Genomic DNA, 27,997 nt, shown 5'->3' with positions numbered 1-27,997 from the left:
GTAATTTCTGGGCAAATAGCTTTATTGCAGTAAGGACGAAAGCTTTCCATATCTCAGTCTCCACCTTCAGCAAAAGTGCAGCTCCTGAAGTCCACACACAGCGAGGTTAGCTCTCCTCAGAGACAGGACAACAGAGATGAGCACTAACGACACTGGGATGGGGAGATGTACAGAAACAAAGTATAAACCTAGATGAAAGCCTGCTCAGAAGTGATTGTCCTGTGTTTTGGTGTACATGAGAATCCCGGCAGACGTATTTTGGTTTCACTCTCTTAAGGATTTATCTAGATTAAAGGAAGAAATGTGGAGATTTGCCCTGTAGGGCAAAGGCAGGAGTGCTTATTGTTGTTGCTTCTCTCAAAGGACACTTATAATGTTACAGTTCTGTGCTGTTGTGCTAACCTGAGCAAGTGAGATAAAGATTTGTGACCCAGGTTTATCATCCCTGTCTTACCGAAAGTTTAATGCTCCACAGCCCGCATCTGCCCTGAGCTAGCCCCCCAGTGGAAAACCAGCAGCAGCACAAATTTTGTGTTGATAGATCAGAAGATTCAAATGCATACTGCCATGTTCTCAGTCAGTGGAAAACATCCCGGTTTTTGATTGCCAGCTGGGAGAAGCAATTTGCTGTTTTGAATCTGGACTAAAGTACCACTCCCCATGCTGCCAGGCAATGGAGTATTATCTTTGCTGAATTGATGGCAGGACCACAGCTGAAGACAGGATTGCTGAAAGATGAGGGAGGATTGAGGGAGGAGTCCATCATGTTAGCAGCCTTTCTAGCACAAACCTAGGCTCAAAAGCCACACACGGCAGAGATTACTTGCTCTCAGCGAACTACCTCCTTTTTCAGGCTACAGCTCAGCCCTCGGTGAATCCTGAAGATTGTATTTCACCAGTAAAAGAGCCTGCTGGGCTTCTCATGAATGGAGAAAGGTGGGAATGCAAAGAGGCTTGCATCCACAAGTGAGGGGCAGAGAAGGCAGTGATGTCAGGCACTTGGAAGCAAGTGCTGACCTCCACCTTCAGTGACAATGAAGTCCCTTTTATAAGGGATACCTCGAGTCCTGCTGGACAAAGGACACAATGGGAAGCAACGTGCTGACCTACATCCAGCACCCCAGAATGATATCTATTGCTGCCAAAATCCCTGGGAGCTGGAAATACCCCTGGCATTTTGTCGGCAGGTTCTGGCAGAAGCTCTTATCTGGCCCACAAGGTACAGCATGATTAGTTGTCTTGTGACATAGAAAAATGTGTGGCAAAGTCCTCAGGAAAGAGCATGTGATCCGTCCTTGCTTATCATTGATGGAAGAAACAGCAGCTCCCGAGCATTTGAACACCCGCTTACTGGCAAAAAGGGGACCTGTTGTGGCACTCCTGCTGCTCCCAGTCTCCTTGAATGTCATGCCAGTTGCTTGTGCTGGGGTGCAGAGAGCATAGCCAAGCCCTGATGTGTGCTCCTGGATGCAGTCATATGAGCAACTGCAGAGTGACTTCTGCTGGCTTACGCCCTGCAGCTGGCATCAACCTGCAACACCCTAACGGGAACAGCCAAGCAGTCAGTGCTGGCTCAGTTACCCACCAGGCGGAGATGAGGGCATTGGATTGTGCAATTAAATTGCTACCATGAGCTGAGTTAACTGCTTCAAAGTCAGTGTAGCTATATCTCTGCTATTCCTGCAGCCAGTTTGGGAAATGTGATGTAGGGGACTCCAGGGCAAACAGGCAGAAGGGTGGAGAGATGAGACATGTTTTCCCCATCCAAAATCCCATGTGGTGTTTCAAGGTCTTGTTAAGAAGTTAAATTAATTGTAATCTGGCTTTAATCTCTGCATGCAGGAGAGGAAACTGTGTCCTCCTGCATTCCAGTTAGCCCCAAGCAGAAAGGTGGGCTCCATCTCAGCAAAGCAGCAGAGATTCCCCGATTTCAGTGGGGAGCATACAGGCTTATTTCCATTACACAATAATGCTATCTTGTGACGCTGTGCGAGACATGTTAATCATCACTTCTGCAGCCCCTGACCCTCTGTGGTGATCATCCTTGTCATCTTCTTCCTCCTCATTCTCCTGCAGATCTTGATCACTGTCATCATCATAATCTGATGCATTGTCCTTAATCACTTCAACCTTTTCTCCAGCATCTGGATCCACATCGGTCTTAAACCACACAGCTTTGTAGCCATGATCCCCCTCATTCCTGTCTGTTTTGAGGATAGACTTTACTTCTTTCTCATGCTTAGTGTCTTCTTTCACCTCTTCCTCTTCGTTTTCCTCTTCCTCTTTCTCTTCCACGTCAAAGACGACTGTGGAAGCTGTGGAAGTCTTTGGGAGGCCATCTATTTCTTCTTTAGAAGAGGACAAGAAAAACGATGGCTGCTGTAGCTCAGTTATACCACCATTTTCTGAGCTCTTCTGCTCTTTGGCACTCAGATCTGGGTGTTCATCTTGATTGTAAGCTTGGTTCTCATAGCTCTCAGGGAAATCCTTGGAGAACTACAGGAGGAGAGACGTCTTGTGAGTGCAGTGAAAGAAAATTAAATGGGATGTAGATGTGTGACTAAAGTTACTCATCTGGCCTTTCTTGAATATGTACAGGCAAGACCCTGGACCCTCTTGATGCTGGTGGAGAAATGTTCTCTGATACCAAGTAAACATGCTGCCTACCAAGTCCAGGTCAAATTTCCTGCTATTAGGCAGGAACTCTCATTTTTCTGCTTGTTTTTGTTGTTGTTGTTTGTTTGTTTGTTTTGTTTTTAGCATGTGTGGTTTTTTTTGTTCACTCCCTTCCTTTCAAGAATAAAAAATAAAAACTTAACAACTGCAACAACACACTCTAAACAGTTAAACAGTGCTGTTCTTTCTTTACATGTAGGTGGCAATTACTATGAAGAATTTAGCCTAGCAAATGACCTTAAGGACAGCTTTTCAATCTCAAAACTACTTTAAAACCCAGAGACCATGGAGAATTACTGGGACCATTGGTGATGAAAGATATGTTATTGCCTGGCTATTGTCTAGATGCATTGTTCCTGCATTTTAGGTGTTCAAGGTTGTCTGCCAGCATCCATTTGTTCCTATGCAAACTATAATTCGGCCAGCACTTTGTATTTGAGAATACAAAAGCACTGAGTAGAGCAGGATATGTCATATGCATCGGATACACTTCAGATTAGGTTAAGACAAATTCCCTAGGTGTCCAGTTCCTAGGTGTCCAAAACTTGGTTGTCTAAGGCCAAGCCTTAGGATAGGATAAGAAGTGCTCTTTCTCTCCACTGTCTATCGAGAAAGGATGTGAAGTGGTTTATACCACAGGCACATGATTCTCAGAGACCACCTCTGGACTGTGTCACATTCATCCTAGATTTTGTGCTCTGTGGAGCCGTGCTCCTCTCCTTACTATGTCTGTTCAACTACCATATGGCTCCAGCCTCAGAGGACAAAAAAAGATCAATAACAAACATCACCAAAGTGATACTGCCTTTGCAAATATTGTCTCAGGAATGATTCATCACCGTCACACAAATGTTTAGTATTTGGACAGCCCATCCATATTCTAAGTCTTCCTCAGGTCCCCCCTCCTACCTCTAAGAAATTCTTAATGTGAATCAGGTACAAAAAAGTGACTTACCTTTTTATTTATTAGGAATTTGACCGTAGTCCCATAATGTTTGTATATCATCAGTCCAAGGAAGATTAAGGTAATCAGCAACAGTGCTGCTAAGATACCACCTAAGATACCCATATCCTGTGCAGTGTATAACTTATCAGAGGTGATTTTATCTACAAAAAAAAAGCAAACCAATGTTACAAAGTCTAAAAATGGCAACGAGCTTTTAAGCACAACACTTCATTGTGAGCAAAGCTCTGAACAGTTTTTGAAGGGCAAAGAAGCACCCTGTGCAGTAGAATGTGGCAGTGATACATTTAATGTCATAGAAGGCCATTCATTTTCTGTCCTAGAAGCAGAGGTTTCTATTAAAACGGCCACTCACAGAATATTATAGCTTGCAAGAAGTTACATAAAATGGAAATAACATCTATTTACTAGACTATGATGTTTACCCTATGGTTTATTTAAACAAATATGTACATGACTGTATTAGGCAAGCAGAAGTAGAGCTAGGTCAATCTTGTCTGTTCCCACTTCACCCATTTCCACCAGCATGCAAAAATGAGGCATGTTTGTAAATATGTATGTGAAAATGTAAAGCTTTCTTTAATGCGGAACTTCACCTCTGATACTAATGAGCATGTTAGAACAGGAAATAAAAATAGAAAAACAATGTGCTCCTTGGAAGGAGAGGAATTGACTCTGGCGTCAATATGACCAGCCAGGTCAGGTCTGACTTCTTTGTATATTAGCAGATGAGGGTACAATAGTATCTTGGTTATGCTGATAAATGCAAAGGTACTAGAAACCATGTTTATGGCCAAAGAAAGGGATTATGTCATGAAGGTGTTTGTTGGAAGGATTTTTGCTGAATTTGTTATTGTAATTTTCTTCTTGAAACTGATTCCTGTCCCCATACTAGACATATCAGGTTCTTTGTGACAGAGGAGAGTCCTTTTCACCTCCAGGAGAAGACAAGTAGTCTCACAGCTCCCTAGGACACATACTTTTTCTCACATAGCAGACTTTTAGTGACTCTTTTTAGTTAGTGACTCTAACAGGAGTGATGGACACATGGGCACTATTCAAGCAGCAGCTTGGAGAAACTCAGCACTGCCCAGCCTGGGTTAACTCTGGGGTCTCTCATCTCTGCCCAACACTTGCTGTTCCCCAGGATATACCTCAGCTTCATCAGGATGTGGGAAGGAAAAACATTAGAAGGTCCCCTAGACAGTAAAACCTTTTGTGCCCTCTTTGTAGCTGTAGCAACACATATCAACCTCCTTAGGAACCGTGTATGCTTTCAGCCACTGGGCAGCGTAAGCATATTTGTATGGAGATCAACATTACAGTGGAGAGACAGTAACTTCTTCAGGGCTAATCAGCTGTACTTGTTGTTGTCAGTGGGATTCTTTGTTTTTAAGTTTTTTGGCTTCATGTTGTAATGTAAATTAATCTCTTTAAAGTTTAATGATTAATGAAACACAATTTTATTCTCCTGCTGATCTGTTTATGACAACGAACTCTGAGCACCCTCTCTGCATTTTATTGCACCCTCAGTTTATCATTAATACACTGGTGAGGCTTTAGGACGTCAGTGAATTTTCACTTCTAAATCATGTCTCCTAGGGAGCCACAGCCCACAGAGCTGATGTGAAGCTCCACCGCCCTTAACTCCTTCTGTGCTGTGCAGCACCCAGTGCCTCCATCAAAGCTAGCTCAGCTTGCTGGGATGACTCGTGCTGAAATCCACGTAGGCTGGCTCTGGCACCAATGTCTCAGAAACCAGAGGTCAATGTACAGTCACCGCTTCTCGGAAAGAAGGCATACTGAAAAGAACTCTTTTTTTCCCCATGGATGTTGTGACACTTAGTAAAGCACCCTCTAACCAATTGCACACACACTCCTTAACATCACCTATTTGAGCTGAGGGTTAAATAGCCTACTGTTTAGCCAGGCAAATGGTAATCTCATCCTTATTTGAGCCATTCCTGCATGCTAGCTGTAGTACAGAAAAAAGCACAAATCCCCTCACAGGCTCTGAACCATTCAGTGTAATTGCCCTCTACTTCATTGTATAGTCACCAGCATCATTATTTTGTGGGGTTTAAATAGCAAGTGTAACATGTAAAAGATGCAGTCACCTGTTGGTACATCTGCTTGGAGCATTAACACCTTGCTGTACTGACACCTGAGCTAGCCTGCTGCTGAGCTGGACTGTGTCACCTAAAGTTGTGCTTAGGTGATTTTAATGCAGACAGTGTTTTCAACTGTGAATTGACACTACCATCAGGTAAACCAAATTTACACCCAGGATCCCACTGTTTTCATCCTCCAGTAATCCTCACAATGGTGGTGGCTCTGAGGATGAAGTAATCGAAAAGCCCAACTGGGGCGTTCAAGCACACATCAGGTTGAAGTCAGTGAAGTCTGGGCATGATCTACCTGCCCTGATGTGAAAATGCACAAAATTGATTCCTCTCTATTCAGAGTGTAAAAAGCTTCATAAGCCTCAAATCTAACTGATTTATAAGAGAAATTTCTAAGTACAGAAGAGTAGGCTATTTTTACCTCAGCAAATCCAAATGATAGCTGGAGGGTTATGTGTCTATCATTTCTATCATGTCTATCATTTCTCATGGGTCATTTTTCCTGGAAAGGCCTTAAAATCTTGGAGTATAAGAATTTGTCCTGACCTGAGTAGAAAATGCCAAGGCTCATGAGGAAGCCTGGCTTTGTGGGGGTGTGCCAACTTCTGTCTGCTCCTGCATAAGACAGGAAATTATGCTGCAGTTTTCTCTAGTTTTAGTCAAAAAAAGGAACAAGGATGTACCAAGGTGTCAGGGCCATCCTCCTCTGACATTCTGGGTAATTTTTGACTCACAAAACACTATGAAGCAACTACAGATTTAATTTTGAAATAAAAAGAAGAGATGCTACATCACACAGCACTGCTTAAAGCCTCAAAAGTTCATCTGAGTCACGTGGTGACCATATCCTAAGGATGTCTTTTGAGCATTTTCTCTGTCATAGCCACCATAGGACCTCCAGTAGATATAGGGTTGGCCTTAGCCCAGGCCCACAGACTTCACTGTGTGACCTATCATTGCCAGTTTGTCCATGAAAGTGGAAAAGACTCCCCAGTCACCTCACTGTACCAGAAAGCCAAGAGATATCCAGCCTACCTGTAGCAGTAAAGACAATCTCCACCACGATGATGGTGCTCGCCTCCTGCAGACTCACTGTATCTTTTGCAACAGCCTGGGTGAACATGGGGAAGAGATAGTTTAGGGACTTTCTAGATTTATATCTTTCTCTCAAGGGAAGTGGTGGACCCTTTGGGGACAAAGTACCTCGTCCATATCCTTATCATGTCTTCAAAATAACCCAATATCCTTGCATTGTAGCAGAGGCAGTCTGGTCACAGGAGAAGAGTTCTGAAAAGTCCCTGTCCCCTCAGCCAAAACCACATTCATCATTTGTAAAAAGCTTTGCAGTACAGTGCAATGCTGTACACAGGAAATGAGGTAGTGGGGGACAGCAGCAGCATGATGTTGGCACGCCTTTTTACCCTGCAAGCAGCTGTCCATGTAGCTAAAATATTGCTGTAGTCAAGCTGTGTCAGATAGCTCCAGAGGACATGGTATTGTACCAGGCAAACTTTAGCATTGCCATTTGGCACTGGCAGGCAGGTGGGCAACATGAATATGTTCTTCTTAGAAAGTCTAGAATTATTAGCTGCTTCTGTGGTCATCTTGATCCGAGCAAAAAAAGTACTGGATTTACAGGATCACAGAATCAGAGAATGGCTGAGGTTGGAAGGGACCTCTGAAGATCATTGAGTCCAACCTCCCTGTCCAGCAGGGTCACCTAACACATGGTGCACAGAATTGCATCCAGGTGGGTTTTGAAAATCTTCAGAGAAGGAGACTCCACAACCTCTCTGGGCAGCCTGTCCCAGTGCTCTGTCACCCTCACAGTACAGAAGTGCCCTCTCATATTCAGATGGAACCTCCCGTGCTTCATTTTTTTCCCATTGCCTCACATCCTGTCGCTGGCCTCAACTGAAAAGAGACTGGTTCCATACTCTTAACACCCTGACCTCAAATATTTATACACATTGATGAGGTCTTCCCTCAGTCTTCTCTTTTCCAGGCTAAATACAACCAGCTCTCCCTGTCTGTCCTCATACGACAGGAGCTCCAGTCCTCTGATCACCTTAGGAGCCCTCCTCTGGACTCAATATTAGCACAGTATTTTCTCCCTCTGAGAAGAAACTTAAGCAGCCTCTGTTCTGTACCTATGAAGTCTGCAATGTCTCTTAGGTGGTATGTATGGGGGAGGGGGAATAATTAAAAATAAAAATCTGGTAGGTTTCTCTTTTTGGGTAGAAATTGGGGGATTAATTTAGATTTTATATTTTCTGCTTTATTTATTTATCTTTTAGTCCAAACCAGACTGTGGGACAAGGGTCCTAAAATCTCCCCAGTTGACCTTTTGCTTGTCTCCAATGATATTTTCCACAGGAGGACAGAGGAAACATTTTTTCAACTAGCACCAGATGGTAGCTTACATGTATGTCACGCAGAGTGCATTCACTACCACTACATCTCCCTCCATCCCTATACATTTGTGATACAAATGGTTGGGGCAAGGACTGTCCTTTCATTATATTCCACATCTAATGGAATTCCACCCTTGGTGCTTCTCTGTCAGAAAATCCTTCCTTCCACAACCCTGGCAAAATATGAAGTTGTCCTACCTCCATGATTACAGTCTCTGGTGACAGCAGATTGACATTGGTCAGGATGAGTCCATCTCTGGTTGCAACGAAGTTAGTGCTGTTTTTTATGTAGTATTCAATGTTTGGGTTGAATTTCTGAAAAGCCAGAAATGTGAATGATTAAACCACACAGTGCTTTGCATGCATCTTTGTAACAACCTGTCAGCAGGACTTGTCAAATATGCCTGAAGTATAAGTGGGTGTATAGTACAGTAAATAAACATGAACGAAAGGAAGTTTGAACTCGGGTGTATTCACCCTCTTGCTCTGAGTTTAAGAATGTATACTAAAAGTTTTGCCCCCCCCCCCCCCCCCAAAAAAAAAAAAAAAAGTCCCAAGTCTTATCCACCATACTGTAAATGATTCTGATCTATGTAAAAGTCCCAGATAAATATAATTTGGGACAGTAGAGGAAAGCTAGCATTTTTCTCTCCCCACCTCCCCTTCCTTATGTTTTCTTATCCTGCTTTAAGACTGAAGCAGTAAGGAAGAATTCAGTGCATTTTTGGTTTCTTACATCAGGGAAGTCACCATCTTCTGCTTTTATCATCAGGGGACTTGAAGGATCCTCAGCTTGGAAGACAAGGCTTTTTGGGGCCGCACCAACAGATACTATTCCTGTGTAGGTACTGGGCTCAAAGTATGGTGCGTAGTTACTTTTATTGATGACCTTAATCTCCACACTGACTATGGAGTATTTCTGTTTGTTGTTGACTTGGGCGGCCTGGAGAGACACGTACACAGGAGAAAGACAGAGAGACAGAGAGAAAGAGAAATGCTAGTCTTTTCCTGTTAGTGACAAGACATAAGAGGTTAGGTTTGGACCAAAATGTGTTCTAACACAGGGTTCTTTCCATCATTTTCAGTGAGTTTTGGGCCAGGCCTATCACAGGGGACCTTATGTTTTGGGGTCCGTGTGCCTTTGCTTGCTTCTGCAGTTGGCCATCCACAGTATCTTGGTCTAGCCCTAGAATCTAGATGTGGCTCTTAATAAAGGTCAGCTCTGGACAAATTGTCATGCCCAAGTACAAAGCAGTAGGATTCCAACACCAGCAAACAGAGACTGTTCAAATTCACAAGGGATTGGGTCAGTTCTGTTACTAAGAGTCCACATCTTTCTGGGTGCAGGGAGTGCTTTGTGTAACCAAAAGAGGAGCTTGTTTCTAGGAGTGAGTTACTTTAGCTACTTTAAGACAAGCCCCCCCTACAGAAAGCCTTCCAGTTATGTTCATCTATACTTCGAACTCAGCAGGAGAGACTTGCTAAGGTAACTTGCTTTGATGGTGCTACCCACACATAAGAGAAAATGCCTCAACTCCTGCAAGGGTTTTGCATGTAAATTCGTATAAGATACTGCTCAAAAACTTGGTCTAAATACTTCCACAATAAAGGGTGTGAACAAGTTAGCTTTCATTATTCATGTAATTGACTCCTGGCACAGCAAGACTGATGCTCCCTAGAAGGCCAGCTATGCTGGATGGCTGAATGCAATATCATCAGACTTACCATGACCTGCAGTAGGTACGAGTCTGGGGAAGTAGCTGCTTTGTTCATAGTTAGATTTCCTGTGTTCGCATCCACTGAGAATGTATTATCCACATTCCCTAAAGAAATTGAAAGACTATTAAAACACTGGATACCTTCATAAAGGGATTTGGAACTCATTGCTCATTTTTCCACATATTGGCGACAACAAACCCCAGGCAATGATGCCATTGTCCTTGCCTCTCCCACCTTGTTGGGTGGGGGTTCATCTTAAACAGCTCTAGGCATCTACCAGGCAGACATCTCTACCTGACCTTGTTACCTAGGCTGTAAAGAGAAAGGGACATCTTAGTGCATTGTTTATCTGACTCATGGACATTGGCCTCAACATAAGCTGCATTCAGCTCTGGAAACATCTATTTTTCTCTGCTGCCTGCAAAAGGAGCCTAGACACAGAGACCTTCTCGTATTGATGTAGGGGTAGAAATCAACCTCCTACATGAGCCATCTGTCTTCGAGTCATAAAACCATCTATGTTGGATATACATTAAAATATATGTTCAATTTTTTGCTTATTTTCCTCACTTTGAGATACTGTGGGCTTTATTTAGACAAGGGTCCCCAGTGTGGGGTTCCCTTTTTACTGTGGGGGACTGAGGTCACACTACCTCCAAAATGCCAGTGGAATTTGAGGTTCTTTAGCATCTCTATTGTCAGGAGTATATTCACAGATATGGTGCCATGTAGAACAAATAAGAGAGATGAACAACTGATCACTCCACCTGACCAATATGATCTGCCTTTGCCTTGATCATTAATCAAGAACTCACTGTTAATAATAATAATCCTTTGAATGAGAAGGTGGCCCGGTCTCCCAGTCAATGATTGGGCAATCAGTTCACTATATTCAAGTAAACTTTTTGAAATCAAGGTTAAAACAGGGCAGATTAGACAGTGGCAATGAAGAGTGGAATAAGAGCATTATTTCTGGTGATAAATGAAAATGATGCTGATGATGAGGGAGTTTCTAGGTTCAGCTCAAAGACTATGAAAGTGATGTGACCAGACTGGCAAAATCAGGTCTAAAATCTTAAAGACAAAACACATCATTCTCCTCCCCACACCCCCCCAAAACAAAAGTCTTTCTGAAACAGACTTCATGGAGCTTGGCTTATGGGTCTGCAATTCTCTTCCTCTTCCTTTTTGTACAGCCTGTTTCTTCTACTTAATCCACAATGTTCTGTGTATCTAATTATTTTGGAGCAGAAATAGAGGGGCAAATCTCCAGGCCCTCAATTCTCAAGTGCTGTGCAGCGCATCCCCTCTTGGCAGCAGATAATGTAGGAATGTACAAGCAAGGCTGCTTGGAGAAGGTGAGAAATTCTACTCACCACCAACTATACTGTACACAATTTTTTCATTTATAGTGTAGTCCGGATCTTTAGCATAGATGGGCCCTGGATCCAGGGTGAGTGGTTCTTTCTGCAATAGAAAGGCAAAGTGTTACACAGCACACTACAGCACCAAATCCTATTAGCACTCTCCCATCCCATCATGGCTCTGCTGGTTCAAACTGTGAGAATGCCATTTGTTGTATATTATATTATATATTATGGGGGATGGATGTAACAGGGGAGAGGTGAGAAGGCCTACAGCAAAGAGTTTTCCTTCTCTTGCCTCTCCTGCAACGTGATGTAGGAACAAGGACAAGCAGTGCTCCCCTGAGTGAGGGGAACTTCCACTTTCCAGGATGATGAAGACTCCTTGTCATGCTGAATTATCTGCATTTATGTCTGGAGATCAGCACAAGCTCTAGAAAATTATTAGGCACTACCCACTACCAAGAAAATAGCATCAGGGATACAGTTTGGTCATGCCTGCTTACCGACATCTCGGATATATTGACTCTTCCAGAATAGGGGCTACTGATGCAAATGCTTGTGTCCCCGTCAATGAAGCTACAGGGTAGGAACCAGGGTGGTTTGGTGTCAGCTTGCTCAATAATTATGTTTATTGTTGCAGTAGCTGTGTGGGTGATTTCGTTGCTGCTCACAGGCCTGTCCTGTATCCAGAAGCAAAGCATATTTGTAAACTGCAAGTTTTATTGCCAAAAGGACCCACCTGCAAAAGCCAGTGACCCAGGGTCTTTTAGCTGTTTTAACTCCATTCTCTCTGAGGAGAGACAGTTTATATGAAATTAGCAAAAGCAGTTAATTAGATGCTGACACCAGTGGACTGAATGCTACTCTGGATGCAGTCAGTGTGGTTATGGAGGGTAGAAAGCTGCTCCAAATCCACTGCCTCCAGTATCCACCCTCCCTGTCACCCCAGAGATCTCCTGTTCAGATTTGCCCTCTAGTTAAGAGACATTATGGCATATGAGGCATTTTGTTCTGCCTAAAGAACTTACCCTTGCATGCAAGAACAATGTTGTTGAGTTAAGTTTATCATAATCTAATTGTTTTTGCAAATATATTTCAGGATTATTGATTCCTTTTATGGCAAAATAATTGGTGGTGTCCTGGGGAAAAATAAATAAATAAATGGAAAAGCTTTATTAGCATACTTGATCACAGACATGTTGAAAATACTGCTCATTGCTGTGTTTGTCATCCCACATTTTTTTTATATATATATTTTTTAATTTTTACTTCTAGCAGACCCTTCCAGATTTCCAATCTATCCTGGAATCAGTCTAACTGTACTTACAATTTGTTTCTCACTTTATCAAGCAAACCCCTTAAGATCGAGAAAAAAAAAAAAAAAAAAAAAAAAAAAAAAAAAAAAAGGGCACTAAACTGGCACCTGGGGAGAGTCAGGCCTGCCTTTGGCTTTGACAAAGACTTCTTCGGTGATTTTGGGCAACTCATATCTCCACTCTGTATAGGCACTGTAGACAAAGAGACAATAACTCCTTTTTTTCCCCTATCTGACTCAGTGCAATTCTGAACTCTGTAAGGTGCAAAGGTCTCTCCTGGTGTATTTACAGACCATCCCAGCATGACTTCCCTGGATCATGTGGTTCAGAATATCCCAGTTGAAAGTGTAGTCTGTATAATGTAATAAAAGTATGAGCACTAGAAGAATTCAATACCAGAAATACCAATTGTTCCAGTCTGCTAGCCAAACCAATGCTTGTACTTAACAAAAAGCTAACTTAACAAAAAGCTTTTACTTACTTTTTTTTTTTTTTTTCCTCCCCAAAGAAAGATGCTCACCTGCACTGTTGAATTGAGTTCATAATAGATCATGTCCAGATCAGCATCACTAGCACTTAAATCTTCACGGGGTATAATGGTTGCATTCACTTTTGTGTCCTGAAACAAAGTTGTGGTTATTTTCTCTGTGCAATTGGCTGAAGACCTCTCTCTGGTAATTATTCCTTAGTCCCATAGCACTGGTTGACCCAGTGCCCTCTTCATTTATGTGAAACTCTTACCTCAGGAAGAGTTATGGTGAGACTTGTTTGCTTAAACACTGGAGTGTTATCGTTCAGATTGATAATGTTCACAATAATTTGAAAAGTGTCTGTCTGCAGAAATGGAAAAATCAGAGAATCAAACACAAAGGTAAGATTGTTAGGGGCTGATCCCAGTTTGCAGAGTGACGGAGAGGAAGGTTTGAGAAGCACAGCTGGTGGGTGCTGAACAGGGCTGGGTTTTGCAGACAGCCCACAGGGTGTGGGGTTTGTAGTTTGCTCCCACATCTCCCTGTTCACAGAGCCTTGAGTGCTCTTTCTTTAACTATTAGAGGATTGTGTATGCCTGGAAAGAAAAGGATGGCTCTTAACCCTGGTCTGTGGAATAGGAAGAGACAAGGAAAGTAAGTGCTTCCCTGCAATACCTTGTAAGAGAACTAAGTGTTTGGAAGAGCACTCACCTGCCCATAAGTGTCCCGGCAAACCACATCCGCTATCAGCACGGGATCAGTCTGTATGCAAAAACAAAACCCGAGCCGTTTTAGAAACAAGCCAAAATATACTGACTTTTTCTGAAGTAAATGAGACAAATGCATGCATTGGAGAATCAAAAGGGCTTTTCTTGTTTTTGGGCATATCTAACATTTCCCTCCTTTCTTTTGCAGCCATCCATCAGTGCTGGGCCCTTGGTTTACTAGGGTCAAAGCTGACTGATTCACCGTCTTCTTTCTTTGTGATTTATGTAACCTGGTGGTAGAGCTAATCAACCATTTTCTCCCACTTAAGGAAAGTTCAAACAGATTTCTTTTTAAATCGAATGAAACAGAAATATGTCATGCACCAAGTGCAGCATTTCCTGCAGGGTATTACCTCTGTCTGCTGTTCTTCATGCAAATGTGGGATTCTACATTAGGGGAATGGCAGTTTAAGGACACTTGTTGCTGCATGCAGAACTCTTTAGGTAGGTAAAATAATTTAGCTGCGACCTAACTGAACGCATTGACCTTTTATACTGCTTTTATGCTCAACATAAGATTACCTCACCGCTCAGCACTGTATTTCATACATGCAAATAAGGATCATTTTACATGCATCCTGGAGAGCTCTGAACACCACAGTTGTCACACTTCTGTTTTTAAACCTCCACCTTGCTTTAATTCATATAGATTCATTGAAGGAAGGTGACAGCAGGCATACAATGCAACCCCCTCCTCCCTGCCCTCTGCCTGTGTAAGGGCTGATCTCCCTAGTAGTGAACTAAAGCACAGTGAAGATATTTCCTAGATACTTTATACATAGACTACAAATCCCTGGAAGTCCAAGACCCCAGCTTGAAACCTACTGCTTCCCAGCATTATCCATCTCATCCTTACAGCCTGCCAGCTAAAAGCTTACCTCATAGTCCACACTTTTGACCAGCTGCAGCTGAGACCCCTCAATGGTAAAATAACTGGCATCTAACGAGGAAGGATCAATCGATGCAGTGAAACCTGCTTCCAAATTGATAGTGGTCACATTGTATCCAGGAAGGTTATTTTCTTCAACGCTTGTATTATTTTCAGAGGCAGAACATCCTGGAAAAACACACAAATGAGATACAAATTTGCCCAGGTATTCATGTTGTGACACAATTGCGTGAGACATGAGACCCTGATGGTTACCACTGAAGAGAAAGCTCTTGAACAAAGCTGTCTTAAAATAAGACTGTAAAAATCCTTTGCCAGCTGCAATGGTACAACCTGGTGCCACAGGGATTATTATCCTGTGGTCACAGACCTCCTGCGACAACTTACCTGGTTGTTGTGCTGAAACTTGTGCTATGAAGGGCAGTAGAAAGAGCACAGAAGTGAGAAGCAGGTGAGAAACATCCATGGTGAGCTGCTAGTCATTGAAGAAATACTTTTCTAATTAAGCTGATCCTCTTCTCTCCCTGTTTCTCCCAGTACTGTCTCCTGCATGAACTGCTTCACGAAGGCAAAAAACATTGGCTGGCTGGAATGGATTGCTCGAGTTCAACCTTTGCCTCATTGGATGACTTATAAGACATTAACTGGTCACAGAACATGGTAACGCATAAATTCCCATTACTACTTTGTTCCTGAGTCTTTCCTCCTTTAAACTCTCTTTAGCAACAAGGGAATATTTGAAGCATTTTAGAACTCAGACCCAAGTTCCCTGAGACAAGCATTAGCAAGAAAGAATATGAGAGCTGACAATTCAGAAGTTGTCTGTATACTCCAGACTTTCCTGTTGGGGTAGAAGTGGTGAAATCTATTTTTCTTACATGCCAGAGATATTGTCTATTTTGGCCAGATCTCTTATTGAAACAAGTCGTAATAATACTAATACAGCCCCAACGTGCTTACTTACTTTATTCAGACTTCTTCTACATGGCCTATGTCCCCCTTTATAACAGGTTTTGCTTTCCAACCCATGACCTCTGGTTTGTCTCTTCTAGTTTCAGTTTGTCATGTTGTTGTTGGGTTGAGATGGCAGCTCTGGAGGAGCCAAGAAGTTGGGTTTTCCTGCTTATTCTATGGCTTGGACCTGTTGTTTCCACAAGATTTTTATTTTATTTTATTTTATTTTATTTTATTTTATTTTATTTTATTTTATTTTATTTCATTTCATTTCATTTTATTTCATTATTTTATTCTCTCTCAGAGTGTCCCTACCAGCTGAAATGTTTGAGGATAGCTGACAGCTGGCTTTGGGGTGCTTCTTCTTTCACTTCTTCTTGTCAAACAACATGTCAAGACCTGAAGGGGCATAGGCATATGATTCTTAACCAGAATTTTGTCCAGTATGGGAGCAAATCTCTTCAGAGGGTCTGTTGGTTGAAGATGACAAAAGTCTGGACTGGTTTAAGAGGAGCTTAGCAGTGGTCCCATCACTTTCTCAGACAGTCCGATTTTATCATGAAAAAAAAAGAAGGGGTTGAAAGTAGGAGCGGCACCATGCAGAAAGCACCAAGCAGTGGCTTAGTGCCTTACTGTGCTAGTGTTTACATAAGCTGGACTTTGCCCAAACTGTTTAAGCTTTTTTTTTTTTTTTTTTTTTTGCCTTCATTTCCCTATATTTAAATTGAGGGGATTAGCCACCATTTTTCTGTTTTATTTTATTTCACAGAGCATGGCCAGAAAGTGCTGCAGAGAAGGGAGCCCTTTTTGCCAGGTGGACAAAAAGAGGCAAATGGAATAACTGTGCCTCAGTCTCTCTCCTCCCTGAGCAAAGTCTTATTTCTTTATGATAAGTCTTTCTTTCAGAGCAAGATGACTTGATGCCAGTCTGATTTATCTATAAGGCTTCTGCTGTACCTGTTGTTTCACATGTGTTCTCAGCTGTTTCACATGTGCTGCCAGGGGCAGGTGTGCATTACATTGCAAAAGGAATGTCTTTCCTTTTATAAAAAACCTACCATTTTCTGAGGAAGAATCTGCTGAGAATGAAGGTCCTGATGTTTATCAGGTGGGGACTGGGGGATGATGCATTGATGTATCCAGTAACAGGAGCATCTACCGACAGAAAACCTCATATGTGGAGCAAAGATAGGACAAAGGGAGGCAAATTAATGCTCCCACCATTAAAATGGCATAGCAGACTTTTAGTGACTCTTTTTAGTTAGTGACTCTAACAGGAGTGATGGACACATGGGCACTATTCAAGCAGCAGCTTGGAGAAACTCAGCACTGCCCAGCCTGGGTTAACTCTGGGGTCTCTCATCTCTGCCCAACACTTGCTGTTCCCCAGGATATACCTCAGCTTCATCAGGATGTGGGAAGGAAAAACATTAGAAGGTCCCCAAGACAGTAAACCCTTTTGTGCCCTCTTTGTAGCTGTAGCAACACATATCAACCTCCTCAGGAACTGTGTATGCTTTCAGCCACTGGGCAGCGTAAGCATATTTGTATGGAGATCAACATTACAGTGGAGAGACAGTAACTTCTTCAGAGCTAATCAGCTGTACTTGTTGTTGTCAGTGGGATTCTTTGTTTTTAAGTTTTTTGGCTTCATGTTGTAATGTAAATTAATCTCTTTAAAGTTTAATGATTAATGAAACACAATTTTATTCTCCTGCTGATCTGTTTATGACAACGAACTCTGAGCACCCTCTCTGCATTTTATTGCACCCTCAGTTTATCATTAATACACTGGTGAGGCTTTAGGACGTCAGTGAATTTTCACTTCTAAACCATGTCTCCTAGGGAGCCACAGCCCACAGAGCTGATGTGAAGCTCCACCGCCCTTAACTCCTTCTGTGCTGTGCAGCACCCAGTGCCTCCATCAAAGCTAGCTCAGCTTGCTGGGATGACTCATGCTGAAATCCACGTAGGCTGGCTCTGGCACCAATGTCTCAGAAACCAGAGGTCAATGTACAGTCACCGCTTCTCGGAAAGAAGGCATACTGAAAAGAACTCTTTTTTTCCCCATGGATGTTGTGACACTTAGTAAAGCACCCTCTAACCAATTGCACACACACTCCTTAACATCACCTATTTGAGCTGAGGGTTAAATAGCCTACTGTTTAGCCAGGCAAATGGTAATCTCATCCTTATTTGAGCCATTCCTGCATGCTAGCTGTAGTACAGAAAAAAGCACAAATCCCCTCACAGGCTCTGAACCATTCAGTGTAATTTCCCTCTACTTCATTGTATAGTCACCAGCATCATTATTTTGTGGGGTTTAAATAGCAAGTGTAACATGTAAAAGATGCAGTCACCTGTTGGTACATCTGCTTGGAGCATTAACACCTTGCTGTACTGACACCTGAGCTAGCCTGCTGCTGAGCTGGACTGTGTCACCTAAAGTTGTGCTTAGGTGATTTTAATGCAGACGGTGTTTTCAACTGTGAATTGACACTACCATCAGGGAAACCAAATTTACACCCAGGATCCCACTGTTTTCATCCTCCAGTAATCCTCACAATGGTGGTGGCTCTGAGGATGAAGTAATCGAAAAGCCCAATTGGGGCGTTCAAGCACACATCAAGTTGAAGTCAGTGAAGTCTGGGCATGATCTACCTGCCCTGATGTGAAAATGCACAAAATTGATTCCTCTCTATTCAGAGTGTAAAAAGCTTCATAAGCCTCAAATCTAACTGATTTATAAGAGAAATTTCTAAGTACAGAAGAGTAGGCTATTTTTACCTCAGCAAATCCAAATGATAGCTGGAGGGTTATGTGTCTATCATTTCTATCATGTCTATCATTTCTCATGGGTCATTTTTCCTGGAAAGGCCTTAAAATCTTGGAGTATAAGAATTTGTCCTGACCTGAGTAGAAAATGCCAAGGCTCATGAGGAAGCCTGGCTTTGTGGGGGTGTGCCAACTTCTGTCTGCTCCTGCATAAGACAGGAAATTATGCTGCAGTTTTCTCTAGTTTGAGTCAAAAAAAGGAACAAGGATGTACCAAGGTGTCAGGGCCATCCTCCTCTGACATTCTGGGTAATTTTTGACTCACAAAACACTATGAAGCAACTACAGATTTAATTTTGAAATAAAAAGAAGAGATGCTACATCACACAGCACTGCTTAAAGCCTCAAAAGTTCATCTGAGTCACGTGGTGACCATATCCTAAGGATGTCTTTTGAGCATTTTCTCTGTCATAGCCACCATAGGACCTCCAGTAGATATAGGGTTGGCCTTAGCCCAGGCCCACAGACTTCACTGTGTGACCTATCATTGCCAGTTTGTCCATGAAAGTGGAAAAGACTCCCCAGTCACCTCACTGTACCAGAAAGCCAAGAGATATCCAGCCTACCTGTAGCAGTAAAGACAATCTTCACCACGATGATGGTGCTCGCCTCCTGCAGACTCACTGTATCTTTTGCAACAGCCTGGGTGAACATGGGGAAGAGATAGTTTAGGGACTTTCTAGATTTATATCTTTCTCTCAAGGGAAGTGGTGGACCCTTTGGGGACAAAGTACCTCGTCCATATCCTTATCATGTCTTCAAAATAACCCAATATCCTTGCATTGTAGCAGAGGCAGTCTGGTCACAGGAGAAGAGTTCTGAAAAGTCCCTGTCCCCTCAGCCAAAACCACATTCATCATTTGTAAAAAGCTTTGCAGTACAGTGCAATGCTGTACACAGGCAATGAGGTAGTGGGGGACAGCAGCAGCATGATGTTGGCACGCCTTTTTACCCTGCAAGCAGCTGTCCATGTAGCTAAAATATTGCTGTAGTCAAGCTGTGTCAGATAGCTCCAGAGGACATGGTATTGTACCAGGCAAACTTTAGCATTGCCATTTGGCACTGGCAGGCAGGTGGGCAACATGAATATGTTCTTCTTAGAAAGTCTAGAATTATTAGCTGCTTCTGTGGTCATCTTGATCCGAGCAAAAAAAGTACTGGATTTACAGGATCACAGAATCAGAGAATGGCTGAGGTTGGAAGGGACCTCTGAAGATCATTGAGTCCAACCTCCCTGTCCAGCAGGGTCACCTGGTGACAGCATGGTGCACAGAATTGCATCCAGGTGGGTTTTGAAAATCTTCAGAGAAGGAGACTCCACAACCTCTCTGGGCAGCCTGTCCCAGTGCTCTGTCACCCTCACAGTACAGAAGCGCCCTCTCATATTCAGATGGAACCTCCCGTGCTTCATTTTTTTCCCATTGCCTCACATCCTGTCGCTGGCCTCAACTGAAAAGAGACTGGTTCCATACTCTTAACACCCTGACCTCAAATATTTATACACATTGATGAGGTCTTCCCTCAGTCTTCTCTTTTCCAGGCTAAATACAACCAGCTCTCCCTGTCTGTCCTCATACGACAGGAGCTCCAGTCCTCTGATCACCTTAGGAGCCCTCCTCTGGACTCAATATTAGCACAGTATTTTCTCCCTCTGAGAAGAAACTTAAGCAGCCTCTGTTCTGTACCTATGAAGTCTGCAATGTCTCTTAGGTGGTATGTATGGGGGAGGGGGAATAATTAAAAATAAAAATCTGGTAGGTTTCTCTTTTGGGGTAGAAATTGGGGGATTAATTTAGATTTTATATTTTCTGCTTTATTTATTTATCTTTTAGTCCAAACCAGACTGTGGGACAAGGGTCCTAAAATCTCCCCAGTTGACCTTTTGCTTGTCTCCAATGATATTTTCCACGGGAGGACAGAGGAAACATTTTTTCAACTAGCACCAGATGGTAGCTTACATGTATGTCACGCAGAGTGCATTCACTACCACTACATCTCCCTCCATCCCTATACATTTGTGATACAAATGGTTGGGGCAAGGACTGTCCTTTCATTATATTCCACATCTAATGGAATTCCACCCTTGGTGCTTCTCTGTCAGAAAATCCTTCCTTCCACAACCCTGGCAAAATATGAAGTTGTCCTACCTCCATGATTACAGTCTCTGGTGACAGCAGATTGACATTGGTCAGGATGAGTCCATCTCTGGTTGCAACAAAGTTAGTGCTGTTTTTTATGTAGTATTCAATGTTTGGGTTGAATTTCTGAAAAGCCAGAAATGTGAATGATTAAACCACACAGTGCTTTGCATGCATCTTTGTAACAACCTGTCAGCAGGACTTGTCAAATATGCCTGAAGTATAAGTGGGTGTTATAGTACAGTAAATAAACATGAACGAAAGGAAGTTTGAACTCGGGTGTATTCACCCTCTTGCTCTGAGTTTAAGAATGTATACTAAAAGTTATGCCCCCCCCCCCCCACCACCAAAAAAAAATAAAAAAAATCCCAAGTCTTATCCACCATACTGTAAATTATTCTGATCTATGTAAAAGTCCCAGATAAATATAATTTGGGACAGTAGAGGAAAGCTAGCATTTGTCTCTCCCCACCTCCCCTTCCTTATGTTTTCTTATCCTGCTTTAAGACTGAAGCAGTAAGGAAGAATTCAGTGCATTTTTGGTTTCTTACATCAGGGAAGTCATCATCTTCTGCTTTTATCATCAGGGGACTTGAAGGATCCTTAGCTTGGAAGACAAGGCTTTTTGGGGCCGCACCAACAGATGCTATTCCTGTGTAGCTACTGGGCTCAAAGTATGGTGCATTGTCACTTTTATTGATGACCTTAATCTCCACACTGACTATGGAGTATTTCTGTTTGTTGTTAACTTGGGCGGCCTGGAGAGACACGTACACAGGAGAAAGACAGAGAGACAGAGAGAAAGAGAAATGCTAGTCTTTTCCTGTTAGTGACAAGACATAAGAGGTTAGGTTTGGACCAAAATGTGTTCTAACACAGGGTTCTTTCCATCATTTTCAGTGAGTTTTGGGCCAGGCCTATCACAGGGGACCTTATGTTTTGGGGTCCGTGTGCCTTTGCTTGCTTCTGCAGTTGGCCATCCACAGTATCTTGGTCTAGCCCTAGAATCTAGATGTGGCTCTTAATAAAGGTCAGCTCTGGACAAATTGTCATGCCCAAGTACAAAGCAGTAGGATTCCAACACCAGCAAACAGAGACTGTTCAAATTCACAAGGGATTAGGTCAGTTCTGTTACTAAGAGTCCACATCTTTCTGGGTGCAGGGAGTGCTTTGTGTAACCAAAAGAGGAGCTTGTTTCTAGGAGTGAGTTACTTTAGCTACTTTAAGACAAGCCCCCCCTACAGAAAGCCTTCCAGTTATGTTCATCTATACTTCGAACTCAGCAGGAGAGACTTGCTAAGGTAACTTGCTTTGATGGTGCTACCCACACATAAGAGAAAATGCCTCAACTCCTGCAAGGGTTTTGCATGTAAATTCGTATAAGATACTGCTCAAAAACTTGGTCTAAATACTTCCACAATAAAGGGTGTGAACAAGTTAGCTTTCATTATTCATGTAATTGACTCCTGGCACAGCAAGACTGATGCTCCCTAGAAGGCCAGCTATGCTGGATGGCTGAATGCAATATCATCAGACTTACCATGACCTGCAGTAGGTACGAGTCTGGGGAAGTAGCTGCTTTGTTCATAGTTAGATTTCCTGTGTCCGCATCCACTGAGAATGTATTATCCACATTCCCTAAAGAATTTGAAAGACTATTAAAACACTGGATACCTTCATAAAGGGATTTGGAACTCATTGCTCATTTTTCCACATATTGGCGACAACAAACCCCAGGCAATGATGCCATTGTCCTTGCCTCTCCCACCTTGTTGGGTGGGGGTTCATCTTAAACAGCTCTAGGCATCTACCAGGCAGACATCTCTACCTGACCTTGTTACCTAGGCTGTAAAGAGAAAGGGACATCTTAGTGCATTGTTTATCTGACTCATGGACATTGGCCTCAACATAAGCTGCATTCAGCTCTGGAAACACCTATTTTTCTCTGCTGCCTGCAAAAGGAGCCTAGACACAGAGACCTTCTCGTATTGATGTAGGGGTAGAAATCAACCTCCTACATGAGCCATCTGTCTTCGAGTCATAAAACCATCTATGTTGGATATACATTAAAATATATGTTCAATTTTTTGCTTATTTTCCTCACTTTGAGATACTGTGGGCTTCATTTAGACAAGGGTCCCCAGTATGGGGTTCCCTTTTTACTGTGGGGGACTGAGGTCACACTACCTCCAAAATGCCAGTGGAATTTGAGGTTCTTTAGCATCTTTATTATCAGGAGTATATTCACAGATATGGTGCCGTGTAGAACAAATAAGAGAGATGAACAACTGATCACTCCACCTGACCAATATGATCTGCCTTTGCCTTGATCATTAATCAAGAACTCACTATTAATAATAATAATCCTTTGAATGAGAAGGTGGCCCGGTCTCCCAGTCAATGATTGGGCAATCAGTTCACTATATTCAAGTAAACTTTTTGAAATCAAGGTTAAAACAGGGCAGATTAGACAGTGGCAATGAACAGTGGAATAAGAGCATTATTTCTGGTGATAAATGAAAATGATGCTGATGATGAGGGAGTTTTTAGGTTCAGCTCAAAGACTATGAAAGTGGTATGACCAGACTGGCAAAATCAGGTCTAAAATCTTAAAGATAAAACACATCATTCTCCTCCCCACGCCCCCCCCAAAACAAAAGTCTTTCTGTAACAGACTTCATGGAGCTTGGCTTATGGGTCTGCAATTCTCTTCCTCTTCCTTTTTGTACAGCCTGTTTCTTCTACTTAATCCACAATGTTCTGTGTATCTAATTATTTTGGAGCAGAAATAGAGGGGCAAATCTCCAGGCCCTCAATTCTCAAGTGCTGTGCAGGGCATCCCCTCTTGGCAGCAGATAATGTAGGAATGTACAAGCAAGGCTGCTTGGAGAAGGTGAGAAATTCTACTCACCACCAACTATACTGTACACAATTTTTTCATTTATAGTGTAGTCCGGATCTTTAGCATAGATGGGCCCTGGATCCAGGGTGAGTGGTTCTTTCTGCAATAGAAAGGCAAAGTGTTACACAGCACACTACAGCACCAAATCCTATTAGCACTCTCACATCCCATCATGGCTCTGCTGGTTCAAACTGTGAGAATGCCATTTGTTGTATATTATATTATATATTATGGGGGATGGATGTAACAGGGGAGAGGTGAGAAAGCCTACAGCAAAGAGTTTTCCTTCTCTTGCCTCTCCTGCAACGTGATGTAGGAACAAGGACAAGCAGTGCTCCTCTGAGTGAGGGGAACTTCCACTTTCCAGGATGATGAAGACTCCTTGTCATGCTGAATTATCTGCATTTATGTCTGGAGATCAGCACAAGCTCTAGAAAATTATTAGGCACTACCCACTACCAAGAAAATAGCATCAGGGATACAGTTTGGTCATGTCTACTTACCGACATCTCGGATATATTGACTCTTCCAGAATAGGGGCTACTGATGCAAATGCTTTTGTCCCCGTCAATGAAGCTACAGGGTAGGAACCAGGGTGGTTTGTTGTCAGCTTGCTCAATAATTATGTTTATTGTTGCAGTAGCTGTGTGGATGATTTCTTTTCTGCTCACAGGACTGTCCTATATCCAGAAGCAAAGCATATTTGTAAACTGCAAGTTTTATTGCCAAAAGGACCCACCTGCAAAAGCCAGTGACCCAGGGTCTTTTAGCTGTTTTAACTCCATTCTCTCTGAGGAGAGACAGTTTATATGAAATTAGCAAAAGGAGTTAATTAGATGCTGACACCAGTGGACTGAATGCTACTCTGGATGCAGTCAGTGTGGTTATGGAGGGTAGAAAGCTGCTCCAAATCCACTGCCTCCAGTATCCACCCTCCCTCTTGCCACCCCAGAGATCTCCTGTTCAGATTTGCCCTCTAGTTAAGAGACGTTATGGCATATGAGGCATTTTGTTCTGCCTAAAGAACTTACCCTTGCATACAAGAACAATGTTGTTGAGTTAAGTTTATCATAATCTAATTGTTTTTGCAAATATATTTCAGGATTATTGATTCCTTTTATGGCAAAATAATTGGTGGTGTCCTGGGGAAAAATAAATAAATAAATGGAAAAGCTTTATTAGCATACTTGATCACACACATGTTGAAAATACTGCTCATTGCTGTGTTTGTCATCCCACATTTTTTTTATATATTTTTTTTTAATTTTTACTTCTAGCAGACCCTTCCAGATTTCCAATCTATCCTGGAATCAGTCTAACTGTACTTACAATTTGTTTCTCACTTTATCAAGCAAACCCCTTAAGATCGAGAAAAAAAAAAAAAAAAAAAGGGCACTAAACTGGCACCTGGGGAGAGTCAGGCCTGCCTTTGGCTTTGACAAAGACTTCTTCGGTGATTTTGGGCAACTCATATCTCCACTCTGTATAGGCACTGTAGACAAAGAGACAATAACTCCTTTTTTTCCCCTATCTGACTCAGTGCAATTCTGAACTCTGTAAGGTGCAAAGGTCTCTCCTGGTATGTTTACAGACCATCCCAGCATGACTTCCCTGGATCATATGGTTCAGAATATCCCAGATGAAAGTGTAGTCTGTATAATGTAATAAAAGTGTGAGCACTAGAAGAATTCAATACCAGAAATACCAATTGCTCCAGTCTGCTAGCCAAACCAGTGCTTGTACTTAACAAAAAGCTTTTACTTATTTTTTTTTTCTTTTTTTTCTCCCCAAAGAAAGATGCTCACCTGCACTGTTGAATTGAGTTCATAAAAGATCATGTCCAGATCAGCATCACTAGCACTTAAATCTTCACGGGGTATAATGGTTGCATTCACTTTTGTGTCCTGAAACAAAGTTGTGGTTATTTTCTCTGTGCAATTGGCTGAAGACCTCTCTCTGGTAATTATTCCTTAGTCCCATAGCACTGGTTGACTCAGTGCCCTCTTCATTTATGTGAAACTCTTACCTCAGGAACAGTTATGGTGAGACTTGTTTGCTTAAACACTGGAGTGTTATCGTTCAGATTGGTAATGCTCACAATAATATCCAAAGTGTTTGTCTGCAGAAATTGAAAAATTAGAGAATCAAACACAAAGGTAAGATTGTTAGGGGCTGATCCCAGTTTGCAGAGTGATGGAGATGAAGGTTTGAGAAGCACAGCTGGTGGGTGCTGAACAGGGCTGGGTTTTGCAGACAGCCCACAGGGTGTGGGATTTGTAGTTTGCTCCCACATCTCCCTGTTCACAGAGCCTTGAGTGCTCTTTCCTTAACTATTAGAGGATTGTGTATGCCTGGAAAGAAAAGGATGGCTCTTAACCCTGGTCTGTGGAATAGGAAGAGACAAGGAAAGTAAGTGCTTCCCTGCAATACCTTGTAAGAGAACTAAGTGTTTGGAAGAGCACTTACCTGCCCAGAAGTGTCCCGGCAAACCACATTTGCTATCAGCACGGGATCAGTCTGTATGCAAAAACAAAACCCGAGCCGTTTTAGAAACAAGCCAAAATATACTGACTTTTTCTGAAGTAAATGAGACAAATGCATGCATTGGAGAATCAAAAGGGCTTTTCTTGTTTTTGGGCATATCTAACATTTCCCTCCTTTCTTTTGCAGCCATCCATCAGTGCTGGGCCCTTGGTTTACTAGGGTCAAAGCTGACTGATTCACCGTCTTCTTTCTTTGTGATTCATGTAACCTGGTGGTAGAGCTAATCAACCATTTTCTCCCACTTAAGGAAAGTTCAAACAGATTTCTTTTTAAATCGAATGAAACAGAAATATGTCATGCACCAAGTGCAGCATTTCCTGCAGGGTATTACCTCTGTCTGCTGTTCTTCATGCAAATATGGGATTCTACATTAGGGGAATGGCAGTTTAAGGACACTTGTTGCTGCATGCAGAACTCTTTAGGTAGGTAAAATAATTTAGCTGCGACCTAACTGAACGCATTGACCTTTTATACTGCTTTTATGCTCAACATAAGATTACCGCACCGCTCAGCACTGTATTTCATACACGCAAATAAGGATCATTTTACATGCATCCTGGAGAGCTCTGAACACCACAGTTGTCAGACTTCTGTTTTTAAACCTCCACCTTGCTTTAATTCATATAGATTCATTGAAGAAAGGTGACAGCAGGCATACAATGCAACCCCCTCCTCCCTGCCCTCTGCCTGTGCAAGGGCTGATCTCCCTAGTAGTGAACTAAAGCACAGTGAAGATATTTCCTAGATACTTTATACATAGACTACAAATCCCTGGAAGTCCAAGACCCCAGCTTGAAACCTACTGCTTCCCAGCATTATCCATCTCATCCTTACAGCCTGCCAGCTAAAAGCTTACCTCATAGTCCACACTTTTGACCAGCTGCAGCTGAGACCCCTCAATGGTAAAATAACTGGCATCTGACGAGGAAGGATCAATCGTTGCAGTGAAACCTGCTTCCAAATCGATAGTGGTCACATTGTATCCAGGAGGATTATTTTCTTCAACGCTTGGTTTATTGTTAGAGACAGAACATCCTGGAAAAACACACAAATGAGATACAAATTTGCCCAGGTATTCATGTTGTGACACAATTGCGTGAGACATGAGACCCTGATGGTTACCACTGAAGAGAAAGCTCTTGAACAAAGCTGTCTTAAAATAAGACTGTAAAAATCCTTTGCCAGCTGCAACGGTACAAGCTGGTGCCACAGGGATTATTATCCTGTGGTCACAGACCTCCTGCGACAACTTACCTGGTTGTTGTGCTGAAACTTGTGCTATGAAGGGCAGTAGAAAGAGCACAGAAGTGAGAAGCAGGTGAGAAACATCCATGGTGAGCTGCTAGTCATTGAAGAAATACTTTTCTAATTAAGCTGATCCTCTTCTCTCCCTGTTTCTCCCAGTACTGTCTCCTGCATGAACTGCTTCACGAAGGCAAAAAACATTGGCTGGCTGGAATGGATTGCTCGAGTTCAACCTTTGCCTCTTTGCCTCATTGGATGACTTATAAGACATTAACTGGTCACAGAACATGATAACGCATAAATTCCCATTACTACTTTGTTCCTGAGTCTTTCCTCCTTTAAACTCTCTTTAGCAACAAGGGAATATTTGAAGCATTTTAGAACTCAGACCCAAGTTCCCTGAGACAAGCATTAGCAAGAAAGAATATGAGAGCTGACAATTCAGAAGTTGTCTGTATACTCCAGACTTTCCTGTTGGGGTAGAAGTGGTGAAATCTATTTTTCTTACATGCCAGAGATATTGTCTATTTTGGCCAGATCTCTTATTGAAACAAGTCGTAATAATACTAATACAGCCCCAACGCGCTTACTTACTTTATTCAGACTTCTTCTACATGGCCTATGTCCCCCTTTATAACAGGTTTTGCTTTCCAACCCATGACCTCTGGTTTGTC

The 27,997-nt window shown here is 42.4% G+C and overlaps 1 protein-coding gene across 3 annotated transcripts; it reads right to left on the bottom strand.

The window, feature by feature from the left end:
• Positions 1–4: 4 nt before the first annotated feature.
• CDHR5 (cadherin related family member 5) lies at positions 5–27,827 on the bottom strand. 3 transcript variants are annotated; one of them, XM_068683627.1, is made up of 25 exons: positions 27,333–27,827; positions 26,935–27,113; positions 26,001–26,051; positions 25,561–25,653; positions 25,340–25,438; positions 24,566–24,676; positions 24,038–24,214; positions 23,544–23,634; positions 22,173–22,270; positions 21,184–21,390; positions 20,642–20,758; positions 19,061–19,136; positions 14,695–14,873; positions 13,761–13,811; positions 13,321–13,413; positions 13,100–13,198; positions 12,292–12,402; positions 11,767–11,943; positions 11,273–11,363; positions 9,903–10,000; positions 8,914–9,120; positions 8,376–8,492; positions 6,799–6,874; positions 3,632–3,783; positions 5–2,496 (listed from the first exon to the last, which is right to left on the bottom strand). In XM_068683627.1, the coding sequence occupies exons 1-25, from the start codon at positions 27,409–27,411 to the stop codon at positions 1,960–1,962; spliced, it is 3,366 nt and encodes a 1,121-aa protein (XP_068539728.1). In that variant the 5' UTR covers positions 27,412–27,827; the 3' UTR covers positions 5–1,959. The 3 variants fall into 3 exon arrangements, with proteins under 3 accessions (XP_068539728.1, XP_068539730.1, XP_068539729.1); XM_068683629.1 differs by lacking the exons at positions 13,761–13,811; positions 14,695–14,873; positions 19,061–19,136; ... (6 more) ...; positions 25,340–25,438; positions 25,561–25,653 and having other exon boundaries at positions 27,333–27,823; XM_068683628.1 differs by lacking the exons at positions 19,061–19,136; positions 20,642–20,758; positions 21,184–21,390; ... (7 more) ...; positions 26,935–27,113; positions 27,333–27,827 and adding an exon at positions 15,093–15,295.
• Positions 27,828–27,997: the final 170 nt, after the last annotated feature.

The sequence above is a fragment of the Anas acuta genome, chromosome 5 (genome assembly GCF_963932015.1).
Source record: "Anas acuta chromosome 5, bAnaAcu1.1, whole genome shotgun sequence".
Lineage (NCBI taxonomy): Eukaryota > Metazoa > Chordata > Aves > Anseriformes > Anatidae > Anas > Anas acuta.
The sequence above is the reverse complement of the archived record's forward strand: the minus strand, read 5'-3'. Positions and strand labels throughout refer to the sequence as shown.